General features: G+C 37.9%; 1 protein-coding gene across 2 annotated transcripts in view; it reads right to left on the bottom strand.

Moving 5' to 3' along the window:
* Positions 1–19745, bottom strand: part of arap2 (ArfGAP with RhoGAP domain, ankyrin repeat and PH domain 2) — an 86207-nt gene that overhangs the window by 13561 nt on the left and 52901 nt on the right. For both annotated transcript variants that reach the window (XM_053513471.1, XM_053513544.1), the window contains exons 15-23: positions 11459–11600; positions 11008–11110; positions 9727–9925; positions 6586–6649; positions 6305–6468; positions 6004–6216; positions 4712–4817; positions 4099–4246; positions 1694–1762 (exon numbers count right to left, since the gene is read on the bottom strand). In XM_053513471.1, the coding sequence (XP_053369446.1) occupies positions 1694–1762; positions 4099–4246; positions 4712–4817; positions 6004–6216; positions 6305–6468; positions 6586–6649; positions 9727–9925; positions 11008–11110; positions 11459–11600 (1208 nt within the window). The remainder of the gene's footprint in view (positions 1–1693; positions 1763–4098; positions 4247–4711; positions 4818–6003; positions 6217–6304; positions 6469–6585; positions 6650–9726; positions 9926–11007; positions 11111–11458; positions 11601–19745) is intronic.

Raw genomic sequence — 19745 nt, 5'->3', positions numbered from 1 at the left:
TTAACAGTACACTTTTACAGGAACAAGCTGAACCGTATTAAACATTCTGGTTCTTTATGCATTTCTCAATACCTACCATAAAGTAAAAAAAAAAAAAAAAGGGAAATAAACAGTCCTAACTTATAATTCACACAAACAGTACAGCACAAAACTCCTCAAATATTTCTAAACACACTTCAACATCAACTTCTGACATTTACAAGCAGTAAAGCCCTCAAAAAAGCTTTCTTCTCTTCCCCCTCCTTCCACCATTCCAAAACATTTTCCTCTCTTCATTTGTCTTAGCAGGTTCCCAATTTTCCCCATGACTTGAGGGGACAGTAACAGAAGTGACCCTTCAAATAGATAACCTTCTATTCTGCATGGATACACTTCAAACTCGTGCGGTCTTGTCTCCACTTAAATGAAAAATAAAATCAATTAAATAAACAACATTTTAGGGCTGGACAACAGCAGATGGCAGAAGATTAATTTCAGGTGATCTGAGGAAATTGTTCTGTCTTGCTGCCAGGCAACTATGTTGTGCTGTGTTCACATATTGATGGTGTAAAAACTGTAGTAAGGCACTGGGAAGTAATGTCTATGATGAGCTGCAGGACAGGATGGGACAATTATGTAATCATTGCTGTAGGGATTTGATGGGATACAGCATGATAAATGTGACCAAGAAATCTTTGCATGAACGGAAGTCAGAAGGAAACATTGTGTTCATTCATCTACAACCCTTTTAACCAACATGAGTTTACCCTTTATTTCTTGTATCCAGGCCTCTTGAAGTCTTTTGAATGCTTAAGCCTTTTTCTTTGGACAATGACCCACTGAGAAAGAATAAGAAACTAAACAAATCTAAGACATAAGCATAATTGGTGAAAAATGATTTACTAGTTATATAGAAATTTATATAACAATATCCCAAAAAATTATAATTTTACATTGATATTGATTAATAAATGACTAGTTAGAGCTGAGATTCAAGCTTGTTGTGCTTCGTAAAATATAAATATGAAATTGCTAAACTTAAATATAATAAAATAGTTAATTAACAAATAGTAAATTAAGTGCTTTTGCCTAAAGCAATAGTGGACACAGTGCATCTAAAAAAATATTATTCAACACACCTTGTGCACCATCATGTTTACTGACTTAATTAAAAATGGACTATGGTCTGTAGATCTTGAGTATTTACTCTTAATGCAGCCAGTCATAAGAAATTCAAGCAATTTCCCTCTGGGATTAATAAAGTTCTTTGAATCTTGAAATAAACAACTTCTTGCTGAGTGTTCTTTGTCACCATACTTGTCGCAGAAAAAGAGAACCATGCAATAAAAAACAAATGCACACATACAAAGACAAAAAAGGTACAATAAATGTAAATTCTGGACACAGGACTGCACCACAATAAAAATGTATGAAGCTTGTTGGAGACCCTACTTGAACATTTCAGTCCATTTCCCCCAGAGCTCGATTGGGTTAAGGTCGGGTGACTGGGCAGGCCATTCCATTACAGACATCACAGGCTCATCACCTCTACAAATATCTGCCACTCAGCCGTTAGGTGTGTTGGAGGTCATTCAAACTGTGTCCCCAAAATTTTTGAGGGGCAGTGTACAGTAATTAAACAAACATAATAACCTCCCCATTTCTCTTTTTACCTCTTCACAAACACACTATGAGGTTAAAAGTAGAGACTTACTGTAGTGTCCTTCCATCTCATGATACAATGGTTCTCTCTCTCCATTTGCTTGACTTGCTCCTTGTTCACCTGTTTTAATATGAGAATAAACAAATAAGAAAGAGTTTACAGCACCATTCACCAAACACCTTCTTTTTCTTCTTCTCATTATTATTACGCAAAATAGCTCTATATAATCCGCGGCTACAATATTGCACTTATCCCAGAGTTTCACTAGTGCTTGGACACCATCAAGATGGAGGTTTCTCGGGACTCCGTGTTCATGAGAATGACTGAAGTGAGCCACATGCTATCTCAGCCTGGATCGTCATTTAGATGTACGTTTATCTTTAAAAAGTTATACTCTATAGCACTATACAGATATTTTATTGCAGCTAAAGGTTTCATCACCATATTTTGCTTGAGGTTACTTGTAAAGGTCAATTAGTTTTATCCTCTCACTCACCCAAAATTTTATCAGAAGTCAGGATTTGAACGCAGTGCGTATTATTATTATTATGCATCTTAAAAAAAAAAAAAAAAAAAAAGTTACACCCTTCAGCAGATGTTAATTATGTGTTCCTTAAGGGTTTTGCTGGGGTGTGCCTATTCACTGGATGTGACAAACTTTATTTCTCTTAGATGCTTATTGTTCATGCAAAAAGCTCATATCTCGCACTGATGGAGAATGAATGGCGCATGTGCGAGAAAAAACAGGGAGATACAGTTAAGCCGAGGGGATTTAGCACTGCAGAGCACTTCAAATCCCTTTATACATTCAAGTTCATGCACAACAGAAAAACAATTCCATTCTCTATCGACTAGCACTGCAGAATCTGTGGTGATATTCAAAACTAAACTAGGGTGCTTTCTAATTGTTCATGCTTCTGGGTTGATACTCTAGTGCTGAAGTGCTTACTGTTTTGAACATTTTATCCTTCTCCCTGCTTCCCCCACACCTGATACAAAAAAAAATCTGCCTAGCCAACATCCATTTATCCATTCAAGTTAAACCATGGAAAACACTTAAATGTGCAGCCAGATGGGACCTCCTGGAGCAGGTTTGGGAACAAGGACAAACCCTTCGACATGAGGTACTGCCAGTTCTAATGCATAGTGCTTATAGAGAATTGCTAATTCTGTTTCGTTCTTGCTTAAACCGAGTGCTAATTGGAGAAAGGGGGCCATTGTGGCCATCTTTTCATCTCTTGTGCATATCCACTAATCAGAAACACTGCCTAGGCATGTAATTGGAAAAGTAGGAGCATTAATGAAGTTTTACTGAGCTGGAGAAGAGGACCTACTTTCATTTTTAAATACTTTTTCAATAACGCTCTCTCTCTATCTCTCTCTCTCTCGCTCTCTCTCTCATACACACAACTCTAGATAAAAAGCATAAAATTTAAATCTCTAATGCTCAGCAGATAACTGATTAACAGTGGAAATAAGAAAATTATTTACACATACAGGTTGTTGGTAGATAAGTTCTTAATTCCTGAAACAATTAAAAAATAATTAAATGTCCACAAATTAGGCACAGGAAATCCCAGAGCTACACAATTATATCTGTAAGACTTAATGCTAATGTTCTTGTTGTTATTCATTTTATTATTATTGACTTTTTGTCTTACTTGGAAGGCTGGGAGGATTCTTGAGATGCTATGACTCACTATCCCAGACTTCGATGTTTCTTCATTTTTTTTTTTCTCTAGGGCTCTTCATTTTTTATCTTTACAAGCATGGACATCAAATCTTATTTTCTAATTAGCCTGCTTTGCTTTTCGCATGACTAAGCTTGAGGAGACAAATTGGGCAGATGTTTGATACGACACAAACCAAATGGTGATAATACTTCATAAAAACAAAAATAAAAATTACGGTGTGCACCAAAATATACAGTACTGAAACTCGCACATCTCGGATGCACATTTGCATTTGTCGACAGAGCATAGCTCCAGACGCACGTCTTCACAGTAATGGAGAGGAGGTTGTGTTGTGTATTTGTTGTTGGAAATGAGTTTCTCGGCAAAAAAAGTATTCATAGTTGGGCATTATTTCCGCACATATGGGAGTGGTCGTAAATAGGGGCCAAGTTTAAAAAGGTGGCAGAACAATTCGTTTCCTGATCTTACAACTGATGCCTACGTGTGAGGAATATTAAACAAAAGTGTGTTTAACTGTGAAGATCTGCCGAGAACTGCAGGAGTCTGCAGCAACCTTTGTTCTGGGAATCCAGGTTGACAATCTACTTGTTCAGTACTGTATATTTTAGCATACTGTATAATACACACACATACACCCTTGTGTATGCTATGCTCAAACATGACCCCAAACTCTCTTAAGACATTTTAGCCTGACTTGTAGCCTACACCAGGGTGTGGATGATGATGAGAAATGAGAAATGTTGCTTTGCGCAGGACACTCACAGAGAAGAGCTGAATGTAGTTGTTGATGAGATCTTCCACAACAAAAGTCTCCTGAGGTGCATGTCCTCCCGTTTGGAAGAGACAGGATGAGAAAACACATGCCAGACCCCGAGCCTTCATCTGATTTATATGAGAGCAGCTCTGAATCCTGGTAAAAGACCCACAATATATAGTTAACACAAAAATGAACCTGAATGAAAAATGTAACACGTGCATTAATGTGTAGAATATGTTTAATCAAGAAAACATACACTTTCAATCACAGTGTATACACAGTAGTATGTACTGTGTGTATATAGAGTGATCCTAAAGAAAACATTAATCCACTATCCAAATCTGCTAAAAAGAACAAATGAACTCTCTCCAAACAATTAAAATCATTTAAGAATTTTTTCACACTGTCTGACAAGCCGACTGAGGCTTTATAAGAAAGCAATTTCTGAGAGCATGGAAAGCAGACTTCAAAGCAGCTAACAAATCGGAAAAGTCACAGAGTGTAGGTTTATAATGCCTAGGGTTGGTGGTGACTCAGAAACTTTTTTCAAAAGAACTACACAGAAAACAGTGGAGGTAAGTGAAAGTCTTGAGTGTGTATGTGTGTATTTGTCTGTACCTGTACAGATGCTGTAATAGCGCCGAAAGAGTTGATCTGTTGATCTTGGGTAAACTCTGAATATAAGTGGAGTACTTCTCAACCCGGTCCTTCTCACTTACTTCATCTAAAAACGAAGTATGACACAGTTAGAAAAATGCACCAACCAGTGCCGCACGCAACTCTTCCATACGTTATATAACAGTGCTATATAAAGGACCGAGCAGTGATACCTGAGTACAAGTAAAGACTTCTGGGAAATGACTCAAGCAAAAGTAGGAGAAAACTGCTGGCATACGTGTTTTACAGTATCTGATATTGAGATGTACTTGAGTAAAGTGAAAAGAGCACTGATAACTTTTTGTGGATTTTTTTTTTTCCTTTACATTTTCCCATGTGAACAAAAAACAATCTTCTTTTTTTCAAAGAGTTGTTACAGTTATAAAACAATTCGGACACAATATAAAAACACAATATTTGTTTCAGTATAGCCATATAAAAGGAAGCCACCTAAAATAGTTGCGTGAATGAGGTTTCAGTTGAAAAGGTTATTTTTTTTCACATTGAGTGTCAAAAAGTCATTTGAGCCTAGATAAAAGAAGCACAACATTGATGTAGAGGACACTTGTGACTAGCAAACATTTAATTTGGTAAAATATATTTGTATCCCTGATCTATTATTTGGCTGTACAACACTTCAGTCTCTATAGTGTAATTGTACCACCACAATGGCAGAATATTCAACTTTTATTTTTTTATAGGAATTATTTTATGAAAATTGATGAGAAATACTTTCATGCAAAAGAAAAAGAGTGTCATATCGAGTGAATGTCACAGCTATTCATGATCAGGAGCCAAGTAAGCAAAATTGGCAGTGTTCTCTGGGTAGTTGGGATGGCATACTCTGTCTCAATCACAGCAATGCTACGGCCATATCTAAAAAACATAAATGCAGATTGAGAAGGCATTCCTCCTAATGTGTTACGCTGCTGGATTTAATTTGTCTTAGAGAAAACAAAACACAAAAATATATATTTTTTATCTTCCCGATTTGGTGGCTGTTTATAGGGGAGAGTTGGCGTGTGAGTGAGTCAGTCAGTGAGTCAGCAAGAAAACTGAGATTAATCAATAACAAGGTAAATAATTAATTTAAAAAGTTTCTACGGCAGTGTCTAAGAATATTTCCTAGTGCCTACAAAAATCTATTAAAATGAAGATATATGTTAAGTATATAACATTTTTTGGTAAGGTGTAATATTCCCAAACCATTTAAGTAAAGCAATTCCAATATTGGTTTTAATATGAATACTAACCGAGAGCAGAAATCCAGTAAGGGTAGAGCTCTTTAGCTAATAAAGCATCCTCACAGCTGGACAGGAAGCATTTGAGTGTGTCCGTTACATCCGCTAATTGATGATCCTGAACTCTAAGCTTAACATTCCGCGCATCTTTAGTGAACTCCTCTAGGAGCTGGGCCACACGTTTTGGGTCACCGTTTTTCTGATAGATGCCCTGATAACACAAACCTGGAGTCAAAGTTCAAAGTGAATGTTAGGTTCCAAAAAAGATACCATACTAAAACAAAATATACTGGCAGATTAAAATATAATTTACCGTATTGAGTAACAAAGGCAATACAGCTGTCGATGATGATGGGGACGTCATTTTTAGTCAGCTGTTGATTGCTTAGTGCTCTGCCATCTCTGCCGGCAGCTAACTCGATCGCCGAGTGCCATAATGTAAAGTCTTGTTTACTAACGCCATGAAGGTAGATTGTCCTGCAAAAAAGCCCATACAGAAATGCATGAAGGTTCTTTAATTAGCAATATAAATAAAAAAAAAATCTTCAGGTTCTGCTGAATCCGATAGCACTTCAGCTATTAAAAGAATTTTACCTGCCACTCTCAACCATGAGCAGAACCGGAATAATCTCATCTCTTTCCAAATGAGTGGAGACAGCTAGAACAACAAGAAGAAAAACTGAAAGGGTAAAGATAAAACAAGAGGGACTCAATCATAAAAAATCAGTCCAACACTAGCAAAAATTAAGCTGCTTTGTGAGATGTAGTGCATATCAGTAATGTTTTGCATTTGGATGTGAGTAAAAACCCCTGTTAGGAGCAAGTAGGGCAGAAAGCTCAGTGTAGCTGGTCATTATCTCTCCCAGCATGTGCACAAGAAAGCTGTCTGACCATTCTCATCAAACGCATACAAACGTCTTGCAATGCCGTGGCCTATTTACTGAATAACCCCCTTCAACACCTGAGAGCATGCCTCGTGACGGTTTAAATCTCCTCATCTCTGGCTTCTTTTGCTCCTAAATATCGCTGCTTTCTTCCAAGTCCACATTCTCTCTCTTCCCCTATCTTCTACCGCAAGACAAAGCCTCTGCATACAGCATGCTAAAGATACTTAATATATCGACTCTACCGGATTTGAAGCCTGAGACGAGAAAGTTTTATTTAAAGGAAGAAGGAGGGAAAAAATCTATGCCTATTCCATGGCCTTAAGTAATACAGCTTTGAAAGAAATGAAACATGGGAACTCGAGAGCGGCAAAAACAAGGTACATTAATTAACTCTGAGCATCTTTCAGGAGCAGACATTTTGTTTACAGCTTTCACTGAATGTAAGCTTTAAAAAAAAAAAAAAAAGTGAAACACATAACCCATATTAAATCCTGTTATCTGAAAAATGACAAACACTCACAGTAATTAATTACAAATAACAATCTCTCCATCGTGCCCTACTTCCTTGAACCTTTACAGCAAGTTATGCCTGAGGTAAAATTTGTTCATGTGGAAATAAGTTCAATTGTGCAATAATTAATAAAACTTGAGGAAGTCTTTATTGTTGTTCGTTGTGTAACGCTTAAGGAAACAACAGAAATCAATGCAAGATCGTCCACTGTAATAATGATTAGCAGAACATTAAAATTAAAGTGTGTTTTCTACAGTAACTATATAAATTATATTTTCACATCTTTATTAAATAAACTTTAGACAAAGTTAAAGAAAAAAAATGCATTTTTTAAAGTATTCTTAAGGACAAAACTGAAGGTCAAGTGGTAGATATTTGTGTTTTTTTGTTGGTTTTTTTTCGTTAGAAGCAATGTTTTACGGATTCTTTGGACAGGATACAAGCACTGTAAGCCTGTGCTCCACATAAAACCCAGGACGCTAAAGGACCGCCAGTGGGTCATGCAGCTTATTTTCAGACACAGCACCTCTGCTTCCTTGGCCTCAGCTAGTTGGAGTTGGTTCCCCCATGAGCGTTACTTTTATGCTGCTCTAAGGACGACTGTTCCAGCAGTTAAAATTCAAAAAGAGTTCCACTGACTCACAAGTCTAGCCCCAGGATCCCTCTGTCCTTTAGTTTCAAATCAGCTTTTGGTCTCTAAAAAGCCGAACCACCATCAATCCACCAGAGTTCTTCATCGTAACACTGAAATATGTGCTGTATTCATTTAACACTTAAAGTTCCCTCATCATTTACCAGTTATGATTTGGGTCTGGTGGGCTTAAGGTCACAATTCTTACTGCCATGTATAAATGGGTCACAGTTATCCTCTCAGGTGGGTAGTTAAAATTTTACAAAAGCATAGTAGACTGTTAAAAATGTGTTCTAACACCATGACAATTAAATGTCCAAAACTGAAATGCTTCAGATATGAATAGTCAGTAAGCTGGAAAATGTGACTCGCACACTGTGATGCTTAAAGTTACACTCTACCTAGAATTAGGAATCAGCAATGCTGCCAGCCACATAACTCCATAACAGGGAGTCATACAAGTCTCCAGCTACCACTTAAAAATCACTCAGTGTACACTAGAGTACACGATTAACCAAACCAGAATGTTGTGATGCAACTAAATGGAAATGAACAAGCTTTTTTTTTTTTTTTTTTTTTTTTTTTTTTTACAGCTTACATGAGCAGCTTCCAACCCACATATCACTGGCCATGCCAATGTTAACCACAGTCTGCTTTTTATAAGGGTTGTTACAGCGGCACAGAAATCTCAGGTCAGCAACAAAGCTTTGCTATGTCTGTGCTCTAATCCTGTGTCACAGGGCTTCAGCCCTGCAGGGTTCCTGTTCCGACCCCAAAGAGATCAGAGACCAAATGGATGTGCATGTATTATTTGATAACACTGCATTTCCAAGGTGATATAAGTGATGTACTATCCTCACCATCCTACTATGAGTACTGTACAAGGGCTTTATATATCAGATACATGATTACACCTTAACTAGATTAAATAAATATACGTATACTCCATAACACGTACATAATCAGTTTTTCAATTCCTAACCAACTTAAATATGGGGTTCAGCCAACTCCACAAGCCTCCAAGTCCTGCAAAGTATTGAGTCATGCCTGGAAAAAAAAAATGACTGTATAAAGAAGGTGCTGGCAATTGTGTGGGGGAAAAACAAAACAGAAACACCTAGAAAATGCTCATGCATTAACATTTTAAGTTATGATTGGCATTGTTTGTTTGTGTATCATCATCATTTATTGGTTGTAGCATAATAACTGATTGTTGTAAATGGTAAAATTGATACAATAACATGACAAGCACGTATGCAGTTAAAAATCAGATTGAGAAACAACACTGGCCAAGTAGAACTCATTTCAGAGAGAACATAAGGACAAGTTAAAGTGTCGTTGACAAACAAGTAACGTTCTTTAATATTTAGAAAGGTGAAAGTCTTGAATATCTAGCTTCAGTAAGATGGTTTTGAAAATTAACGCCTGACAACATTAAAGTACGTATATAGAGTTAGACCTGCATACGTTTTTCCTTCTTCTTCTAGTTTCATCTATTCTATGTGTGTTAAAATCCGAGAAGATCAGCAGGTTCAAACCAGAACATCTGGCACCAACAGGCATGCCACAGTCAGAGGGATCACCCATTCTGGCTCATTGGACAATTTCATAAATGAACAGATGATGGGTCATTCTAATAAATTTATGTTAGCATAAAAAAATGCATGAATTCTTTTCTCCATGCTTGTGTGATTGTGGGTTCTTACTAAGTTCCTGCAGGCGTTTGAGTTGTAGAACCATCTCGTTCATGTGCTTATTTTCAGGATGAAGGAACAGCTCAGAGCCGACCAAAGTGCACCATCCTCGTCTCCAGTGATAAAGGTCATGACCCTCCTTATAGTACAAACGACCAATCAGATCACAGTCCTCCTTCAACAAACAGTCCACCCTATCCGCATCCAAACACTGGAGAGAGAGAGAGAGGAAAAGAGGAGAGGAAAAGAGGAGAGAGAGAGAGATGAGATGAGAGAGAGATACCAAGTAATAACCATCCTCTGACAGAATATGATGGACAGATAAAATAACTGCTCTGAAGTTCATTACACAGCCAGACACAGTGAAGAGGACATAAATTGCATGGCAGATATTTTCCAGCAGAGGAACTCTAGTTAACCCCTGAGTTCCATTACTTTTGGAAGTTTCAGTCTGAGTGGGAGGACATAGATGAACTTTTAACAGCTGAAGCTTTAACGTCAGAAAAGTTTCTGCACATAGGCACTGACACGTCTCTATGCTTCAGTCACATTGAAACACAGAGACGAACAATAACACCCTTCCTTCACATGTATACGAATACAAATTATTATGGAACTTCAGATGTTGCTTTGTCTAGACAAAGAGAAAAGCAAAATGATGTTCTAAAGGTTGGAGCATGTTTTTTTATCTTAGACAATTACAAAGGCAAAACGTTTGATGACTAGAATGATCGTTCTAAAAGTACAAAGAATTTATGCTGGGATAAAATATTCTTTTAAACCATTACAAGACATGGACTATTTTAATTAAATGTATCTTCTTACTCAACTTTTTTTTCCAATACAACATGACAATTTTTGTATGCTGTATACAACATGAGCAACACCTCCACACTGATGATGGAGAAGTCACAGTTCAGCTTTAACTGATGCTGCTATTGCATAAAACAGGGCGATAGGTTAGACTAGGCAGCTATGCATACTGAACTGAAATCCTGTTCACATTACACAATTTTAACTTCTATCAGAATTTAGTCATGACCTCTGACAGATCAGCAAGACACAAATTGTGCTAAATCTGCACATTACAAGCCTACAGTAGATTCAATCTCTTGGGTCTTGTGAAACTATCCAAACTATCTAATTCTCATCAAATAGGAGGTTGTGAATCCTTATCTCTGTCGATTAATAAATTGTTCCCTCATGTCTATGTATATCTAGAAAATGTATTTAAAGTTTTATTTAAAACTGAAAAGCGTGTGCGTGTTTGCGAGTGAGAGAAGCAGAAAAGACCTTGGTGATGGCATGGACCCAGGCTCTTTGTGCATCTGATGTCTGTGCGCCAAACACAAGCATTTTCTCAGACTCCAGGTAGATCTCAAAGGTGAACACTGCCCTGAGGGGAAAGGAAGTTGCATTACAACACACACACAGAGCTGTGAAAGGAAAGCGCCTGGCTATTAATCTCAGTTTGTCTGCTGCTCCTACCACCGGTATTAGAACACCAGAGGATAGCCAGAGGTCAAAGGTTAGGGTCTAATACTGCCGACAGTGTTTTCTGTGCACAGTGTTGTTGTGCAATATTTTGACTGAAATGCATGTGCGTGCTAGTGAATTGCAAAAGTGTCAAATACTGCAAACGATGTCAGTGAAACAGATAGACATAAAAGAGATAAGGAGAAATAAGAAAAGGGCAGAGGGGGAAGGGAAACAAAGGCAAAGCACAAATAATCCGGGCTCCTACCCTGCTCCAGTCATGGTCTCTGGGTTAATGGCCAGGCTTGCCATGTCACTGATGTCCACTCTTCCTATCGGCGTGGCGCTCTTTTCACCATCGTAGTAACTCAAGTAGCCACCTTCTAGTGTGCACCAACATTGGACCATGTCTGCAACATAAAAACAACATCTTTGTAGGAGACTAAACATGTCATAGGAAAGTTGTTGGTCTTTCGGCTGCTCCCATCAAGGGTTCGCCATAGTGGATTATCCCATCCTTGCACAACTTGGCACAGGTTGACGCAACCCTCCCATTTTTATCCAGGCTTTGAAACGGCACTACATTCAGTGGCTGAGGTTTGGGCATTGGACCTGGGCCTTCTGTATGGCAGGCGAGTAATCCACCACTGAGCCACCAATGCACCCAAACAGATCGTAATGATGTCATTAGTCAATAGGTAAAATGTTTGTAAAGTTGCAATCCTAAAAACCAAGGTGCCTGAACCAAGGTGCCTGATAAGGATCCCAAGGGCAACATCTTAGATCATGAAGTTAGTTTACGTAAAGTACCTCAAAAAGAAACCATCATGCAAATCACTTCTTCAACAGTTTTACTAACGAACTACGAGTAGTTAACTTCTTTCCCCTACTTGGTTACTCCTCCGCTCACACTAAAAATAGCACCAAGCCTGTCAGGTAAGAAAGCCACCGAAGATTTCCTGTCAATTTTAGCCCACTCTTCCGCTGTCTGGGTGTCCAGTTGAACTACAGTTCATGCTTGTGTCTATTTCAGAGTTCTGCCTGCTGTTGCAAATAATCCCACACTTTTTGTATAAAACTGAGGTCTGGTGATTTTGCCAGCCAGTCAGTGTCACAGTGTTCCATCAGGCAAGTCATACACAGATGTGGTTCTATGTACCCTCTATCTTAATAACAGCAACAAACTATGAACAACAAATATAATACAGATCTGCGACTTTTAAGGTGATAATCTCAAAAACGTAATATATTTCCCACAAACTTGATAGCAGTTGCTGTCTGGTCAATCAAATAAAAATTAAATAAAAGTAACTTTCACAGATTTGTGTACACCATATTAATTAAGGCCTAATAGAACCTTTATAGAATCTTTTGTTCACTCGAAGAACTTCATGACAGATGGTTATTTAACTATTTTTGTGAGCGCCAAACAAACTGAAGAAAACTAAAGAATTTCATAGGACCAAAAGTTTTTCATTTTATTCTTTACGTAATTTAATTCCGCAAGATGCATTTCCTTCTAATCATTCTAATTACTCATCAACCACAACCACCACTAACCCCCTTAAACAGCAGCTTAGAACATAGCTGATTGAACTAGCTATTCTTTTATTAGCAGTGGAGGATATCCTACACATACATTTCCGAGAGCCGCTACATTATCACCTAGACACATCTGACACATCTCAGTGGTAATTAAAATGATATTTACTTTTCTTGATGGACAAGCACTGACAGTGTATAAATTGTGTGCAACTGTGTTGTCGATCAGTCTGAGGTAGCAAGACATTCCGGTAAGGGTAGAACTAACTGTCACATAAATAACTTTCAAAATGTCCACTCTCTTGAAAAAAAAAAAAAAAAAAAAAAACTCCAATGACTTTTTTTTGTCCCTCAAGCCAACAATGTTTAAAAAGTGTGCAGGAAGATACAGAGCTAAAAATACACATACAAACCATGTTGTCTGCTAATGAGCTGCTACTGTCAAGCAAATGTTTAACCGAGTCTGATTAAAAATTGTAATAATTTTTTTTTTTTTTGGAAGTGACCATTATAAAACATTCACTTATTTATTCTCTTCATGACTTATCTTGTGCAGGGACACAGGAGCCTACAGTATGCCAGGGGACTCGGAGCGGTACACCGTGGACAGGGTGCCAATCCATCACAGGACATGAGCAAATACCTCCATACTCACTTGCATACAGTATTACGGGCAAGTTTGAAACAATTAGCCTACCCTGCATGTCTTTGGACTATACGGGAAATATATATGGGAAAACTGAAGGACCTGAAGGAAACCTACCAAGCACAGAAAGAACCCAAAGGCAGGACTCAAAACCCTAGACTCTTGAGGTGTCAATGCTAACAATGCTAACCATTACGCCAGAATACCGCCTAGTACTGGTCTCAAGAACACTTGACTAGTACATACAATTTGTATGCAAAATAATTTGTACAATTATTTTTATTTTACAATTTAATAATTACACAATTTGAACCCCAGCTCATGTTAGGCAACTAATTTTGGAGCTAGGTGACAACCCACAGTGGCATAGTGGTTAGCAATGTGGCCTTGCACTCCCAGGATAGGGGTTTGCTTCCCACTTCAAGTCTATGTGCGTGAAGTTTGCATGTTCTCCCTGTGCTCCGGTTTCCTCCCACAGTCCAAAAACATGCACGATAGGATTACTGGTGTTTCCAAACTGCCTGTAGTGTGTGAGTGAACGTGTGAGGGAGTGGGTGGATGTGTGCTCTACAGTTGATTGGCACCCTGTCCAGTGTGTACCCCACCTAGTGCTCTGAGTCCCCTGGGATAGGCTCCAGGCTTTTTATGACCCTGTACAGGATAAGAGGTATAGAGAATGAGTGAAAGTGTGAGTAAGAGTGACAACCCTGCTGCCGGCTCGGTAACTGAGAACTCCAGCATAGAAAGCTCATGTAGTGTGATAGATACAGCAACTCTATTGTCTTAATCCCAAGCAAACATTTTCACACAGTAGCAGATATAATTCAGAAACAACTCCTTTTTTTGCACTGTAACTCCAGTTTCTATTTGTAGACCATATAATTCTTGCTGTCCACATCTTCACATGCAATGCATAGTATATCTTTTATTTTCTTCCATACAAAATAGTGAGAAAGTCACAAAACCATGACAAAACAGCAGTAGCGTTTTTTTCTTGAAAAAGCAGGATGTTTGAATTGGGTATGGTTTTACAGGAGAATGACTGTTCAGTGTACACACATCATCCATGAGAAATTATGATGTGTGATGTGCATACACACATACTGTACACCCCTAAAAATACATCCACCAAATAACTGACTGCATGCAATTAAAACCATGTAGCGTAAAAGGGTCATCAATGCAGTATATTGTGTAGTATACACTCAGTTTATAGGACATGTACAGAAAGGTCTAACACACCGATTTTTTTTATTTTATGGGCACTTTAAAGGACCATGAACCAAAAGAGTGTTTAAAGAACCTTAAATCCAAGCTGTTTTTGCTCGATTTTTCATCTTTCATGTAAAAAGCTGATGCATCTTCAGCATTTTAAGAACCATGTACCACGTGGGTGCACTTACCATCTTACAAGCATCGAGCTCACCACAGCTACTCAATTTTAAATTTCAAAGTCAGACACAAACTCCCACTGCCATCTGTTAATTTCTGTTCTACATCAAACAGACCTCTTCTGTCATCAGACATGCGTGTTCATTTATCAGGAATATGCTGATGATCCACTCCTGAATAGAGCTTAATGACACAGAGAGAAAGATGATTTAATAAACTAGCGAGAAGGTGCTGACTGTCTATCTAAAGGTGCACTGTGAAGCATTTTTACACCCGACGTTTTTATGAGCTTATCATAAACAGAATGCAAATGTTAAATGAACAGGCATAGCTGTCCTCATCTGATCTCCTGTTGCTGTTAGGAGGCAGAGCCACCTTCCCCCCAGTCATATTAAAACATCATAACATTATCGCGTGCCCTTAAAAACCGCCTTGACAAAAAGACTGATGAATTTGTGCGTGCGCGAATGGGTGAGAAAGAGTAGGAAGGACACAAAAGTGACTGGCACAACAAGTGATATTTACAACGTTTCCTGAAGCAGAAGAACAGAAGCATTCATCAGCAGCTCTGTGGTGCCACAAATTAACAGGTGCAGAGAATGAAAGTGACAAAAGAAAAAGATTTCAAGTGATGGCATTTGGAAAGTGCCATACCTGTCACCAAAACAGGAACACAAACAGGCACATCCACACTCTTTCAACGAGCGGAAATGGATACGCTCTCCTTCTCATTTGCACCGTCTCACGTGCACACGTTCGAAATATGCCATAGAAGAGACAGATGGTATTTCCTATCAACAATCATTTCATGTGGCTGCCTTGCTGTATCTCCATGTTGCAGTTTGCAGTGTGTGGTATTTATTTCATCACCTCGCAGGCAGTATCCGTAAGCATATCTCCCACTCGAAATGGCACCAGAAGCAATTCAAAACAAAGGCTGGATCAGTAGGCAGAATTATAATGTGCCGAATGCAACAGGCAACTAACAAAAATGAAGCATGAAGAAAGACAGGAGGTCATTGTTTTTTTTTTGTACTGCAGATGTGCTAAGGAGAAGAGTAAACTCCTATGATCTATAAGCAAACCTCCAAAAAAAAAAAAAAAAAAAGAAAAAGACAACAGCAAAATAAAAACTATGGCATCTTATTTTAGATGGCATGAACTACTGTATCTTACTTAAAAGTATTCAACCAAAGCTTGCTGACAAAGTTCCTAACATAACATGTTCATACTGTCACGAACATGCCGAAATCAGCGCCCGGTTTCAAGAGACAGAAAAGCCTACAAACAAATTCCCAACACACGTCCCAACTCACCTGACTTCTAATTTACAACACAGGACTCAATTACACACAACCAAGCACTAAGCATATAAATATATATATATGCCCGACAGTGGCAACCTAGTGGATCGAACTGCCAACCTTCTGATGAGTAACTCGGTGCCTTATCCCTCTGAGCCACCACTGTCCCTGCATGCATGTTCTGTATTTGTTCTGACTGTTGGAATTTCAATAAAGTTGGTCGAACTGCAATTGCGTCCGTCAATACCCGTCGCATGCATGAACAGTAACGGTTCATTTATGGCTTTGAATAAAATGACAGAAGTGATGGGTGATGGTAGTGGTTCATAGGGAACCTCACATTACCACTTTTAACCAGCCCCATGGACTCTGAATTGGATGAGATCTTAGTTTAGAATTTGACGAGGAGAATATCCACTAATTCCAAAAGTTATTTTTTTTTTGTCATCTCCCTTTTTAAGCATGCAATGTAGTTAGTTCAACCATCTGAGCAGAGATTAAATGAAATGAAAAATCCGTGAACGTCCTCCCCTTCATGACCCAATGTCTTTTGCAGTCTCTTGGCTGTCGCCTTCAAATACATAATCTACATAATTTAAAATACATACCGTATGTGACTGGATTTGCCACAAGAGACATCATGCTCCAAACTCTGTGATAATTCATGGTTAACTAGAGGGCTATGAGATAAATAACTCTTTTTTTTTTAACATATGTTTAAAAAGTCTGCTACAATTGGATATTCAAGTACTTTAGTCACCAGTCGATACTTCATTCTTGAGAATGTAGGGAGGGGGGAAAAAAAAGTAAAACTTTCAAGAATGTACTTACTGATATTTTTGTGAGAAAAACATATCTTTTTTTTTTTTTGCTATATTCCTATACTAAAGTTCTTGCGACATGTCTTCCCCCCCCTTCATTGTTCTTTTCACCAGTGTACTCAAAAAACGCAAAAGGAATGTAATTGCCATATAAAGCCAGGAATTAGAAGCTTGAACTGGTTTTTGTATAATAACACAAGAGTTCTCACCTCCTCTGCTTACATCTAGTCCTGTGTAGATCCTACGCCCTGAAGTGAGAGAGGGACCATAGAGGGAGAAGCATGCTGGGTAATCAGAAGGTTATCAGGGTGTGACTGACAGTTTGATAAGAGTGTAGAGTAGTTTGATCTCACTCTGTTGGCATCAATTCTCAGGTTCACTACTATTTCAAGTCCATTCTAGCAAATCATATCCTAGAGCTCTGTGACGCCACATACTGTAGCAGCCTATTTTTGATAAACCCTGGTGGTCGTCTCGGTGGATTTGGTTACGTAGGCTGTAAAAATTAAAATAAAATAAAATAAAACCAAACCATGAAGGTCTTTGCACAAGCAAGCATACTGATAACCTTGCAGATATCAGTGGCTAGGGTCTCCTGCTTAAAACGTTATCTTTTTACAGGAATTACATTCTAATATTATTCTATTTATGCGAAATGGTTACAATTAAAATCCCTGTTCAAGTTGTTACTATAAAAAAAAATTGCGTTAAAGTGGACTAATTTCTGAGCCATGATGTTAATCAAGTAGCATGGCACAAGCAGTGCAATTATGCTGAATATCAGCACAGCTGTGATCAGGCTCTAGGCACAAGCGCACAGGGCGAGTGTCTAAGCTAATCACAGCCTGCCTGTATTTAGCATAACTACACACTTGCTAATACAATATTGCTTTAATACAACAGTTTTATAAACAAGAAACGAATATCAAGTCAGTGACGCTGATTTTTTTCTTTATTTTTGAAAATCGATCTTAGTAGACACCATATTCACTTTATAGTCAGCTAACTGATATGATCTCATTTGATTGGTACATTGCAGTCAAAGCAGATTCTAGTTTGGAGGGGAAAAAAAGGGTCATTCCCTCCTTTCCATCTTTATCTATGAAGAATTCATCTATATGTATGATTTGGGTATAACGTGTTACAAGAAATTACTTTTATTTTTTTTTACTTTTATTTTATTTTTTTTTAACCAGTAAATCTGGTAACTCTAGAACCACCATAACCCTATTCATGGTAATAATGTTATTACCATTATTACTAAATTATACTAATTATTACTAAAACCGTGATAATAAAATGCTCCATGGTGAAACCATCTAACTTTTTTCCCTGAAAGGCTAAATTTAGATTTTAGCTTATTTGCATAAATCAGTATTTAGCTGAGCTGTGCCCAATTTTTCCTATTCCCCCATTCATTCTGTTGAACTGAGCCCAAATCTTTAAATGTACATCTTTGTCTCTCTCTAATAATCCACTCTGCTTAATGTGCTGCAACAAACAGTGCAAAATGCACAATTGTCAAGCCACGCCTGCATGGATAATATTTCTTCAATCCGATTGAAATCACTTAAATTAGAGATTCCAGTTTATCAGTTTACAGGGATGCAGATCTGATAAGATGTCTGTTTAAACACCCAAATCATTTAATCAGAATTGTATGCTTTTTATATACAAGGTGTCTTTGCCTGCTTTAAAATGTTTTAATGTGCTAGAAATGTAACAGAAGAATATGTATTTTTTTTCTCCAACTCTTAGATTAGTTATGCTTCTCATCTTTTGCAAAATATCCTACTTTTTATATAATGATTGGGTATAAAAACTCAGTTTCATCTATAATTGTTAGGTGCTTTATTAAGTATGATCTGGTGAGACAAACAGTGGCCTCTTCTTAGTCAGACACACAGTGGATGAAAGTAAACACAGGTGACAGAGTTTTTCCTCATGGAGTTTACTGATCAGGAGCGGAAGCAGAATTTCCCTCCCAGGAAACTTATCAAGTGTTATCCCATGTGGCAGAAATAATAATATTAATTTATTCCAACAAGAGAGACTCATCTAATTAGGTGCTTACATGACTAATATTTGCAGTACATACTAAACACATTATCAATGATTTACACCATGGCTCTCATCCAGTTCGAAAATGCATTATGAGCGGGTGAAAACCAGGTGCTTACATGATGCAGTTTTATACACGTTTCACTGTAAATCAACGAGCACGTCCTCATCAAAACCCTAGAACCCGTTTCCTCAGCCAAGGCAGCAGAGCACCGCGTATCATCCCCACTACTTGTGACAGGTGAAGAGAGAAAACCCCTTTCATCACTACACAGCACAACGAGACAATAGACAGCATGCTGAGGGACTGTCTCTAGAATAGGACAGAGTCTCTCTCCCATTTATCAAAAACTTTTTATACCGTATGTGTTTCATCTCTTAAGCCTGGAGCATACAGATAACTGCTCACACCTTGCTCACAGGCTGTTTTTCCTCTTATGCCATCTGGCATAAGGTCACTTGACCACTTGGACCACTGTTATCAGACTGTAACAGAAACAGAGGCTGCAGCTCACGTGTAGTTTTCAGTTCAAAGTACTGTATATGCCTTTAAACAGCATTGTCACAAAGCAACTTTAGAAACAATCGGATGTAGCTTTAGATCCTTAACAAGAGAACCAAATGAAATATTTGCAAGAAAAAAACTCTAGGTATCCATATACAACTATACACAGATAGAGTGATTATTAATTATTATAATTCCACAATTTTATTTCTTATTTAGCAGTTGTAAACATGTTTAAAGCATGTTTACAATAAGCATATGCATAGTCTTCCAATGAAAATCTT

This window comes from Clarias gariepinus, chromosome 1, assembly GCF_024256425.1.
Source record: "Clarias gariepinus isolate MV-2021 ecotype Netherlands chromosome 1, CGAR_prim_01v2, whole genome shotgun sequence".
Classification (NCBI taxonomy): Eukaryota; Metazoa; Chordata; class Actinopteri; order Siluriformes; family Clariidae; genus Clarias; species Clarias gariepinus.
This window is presented reverse-complemented; position numbering and strand designations above follow the sequence as displayed.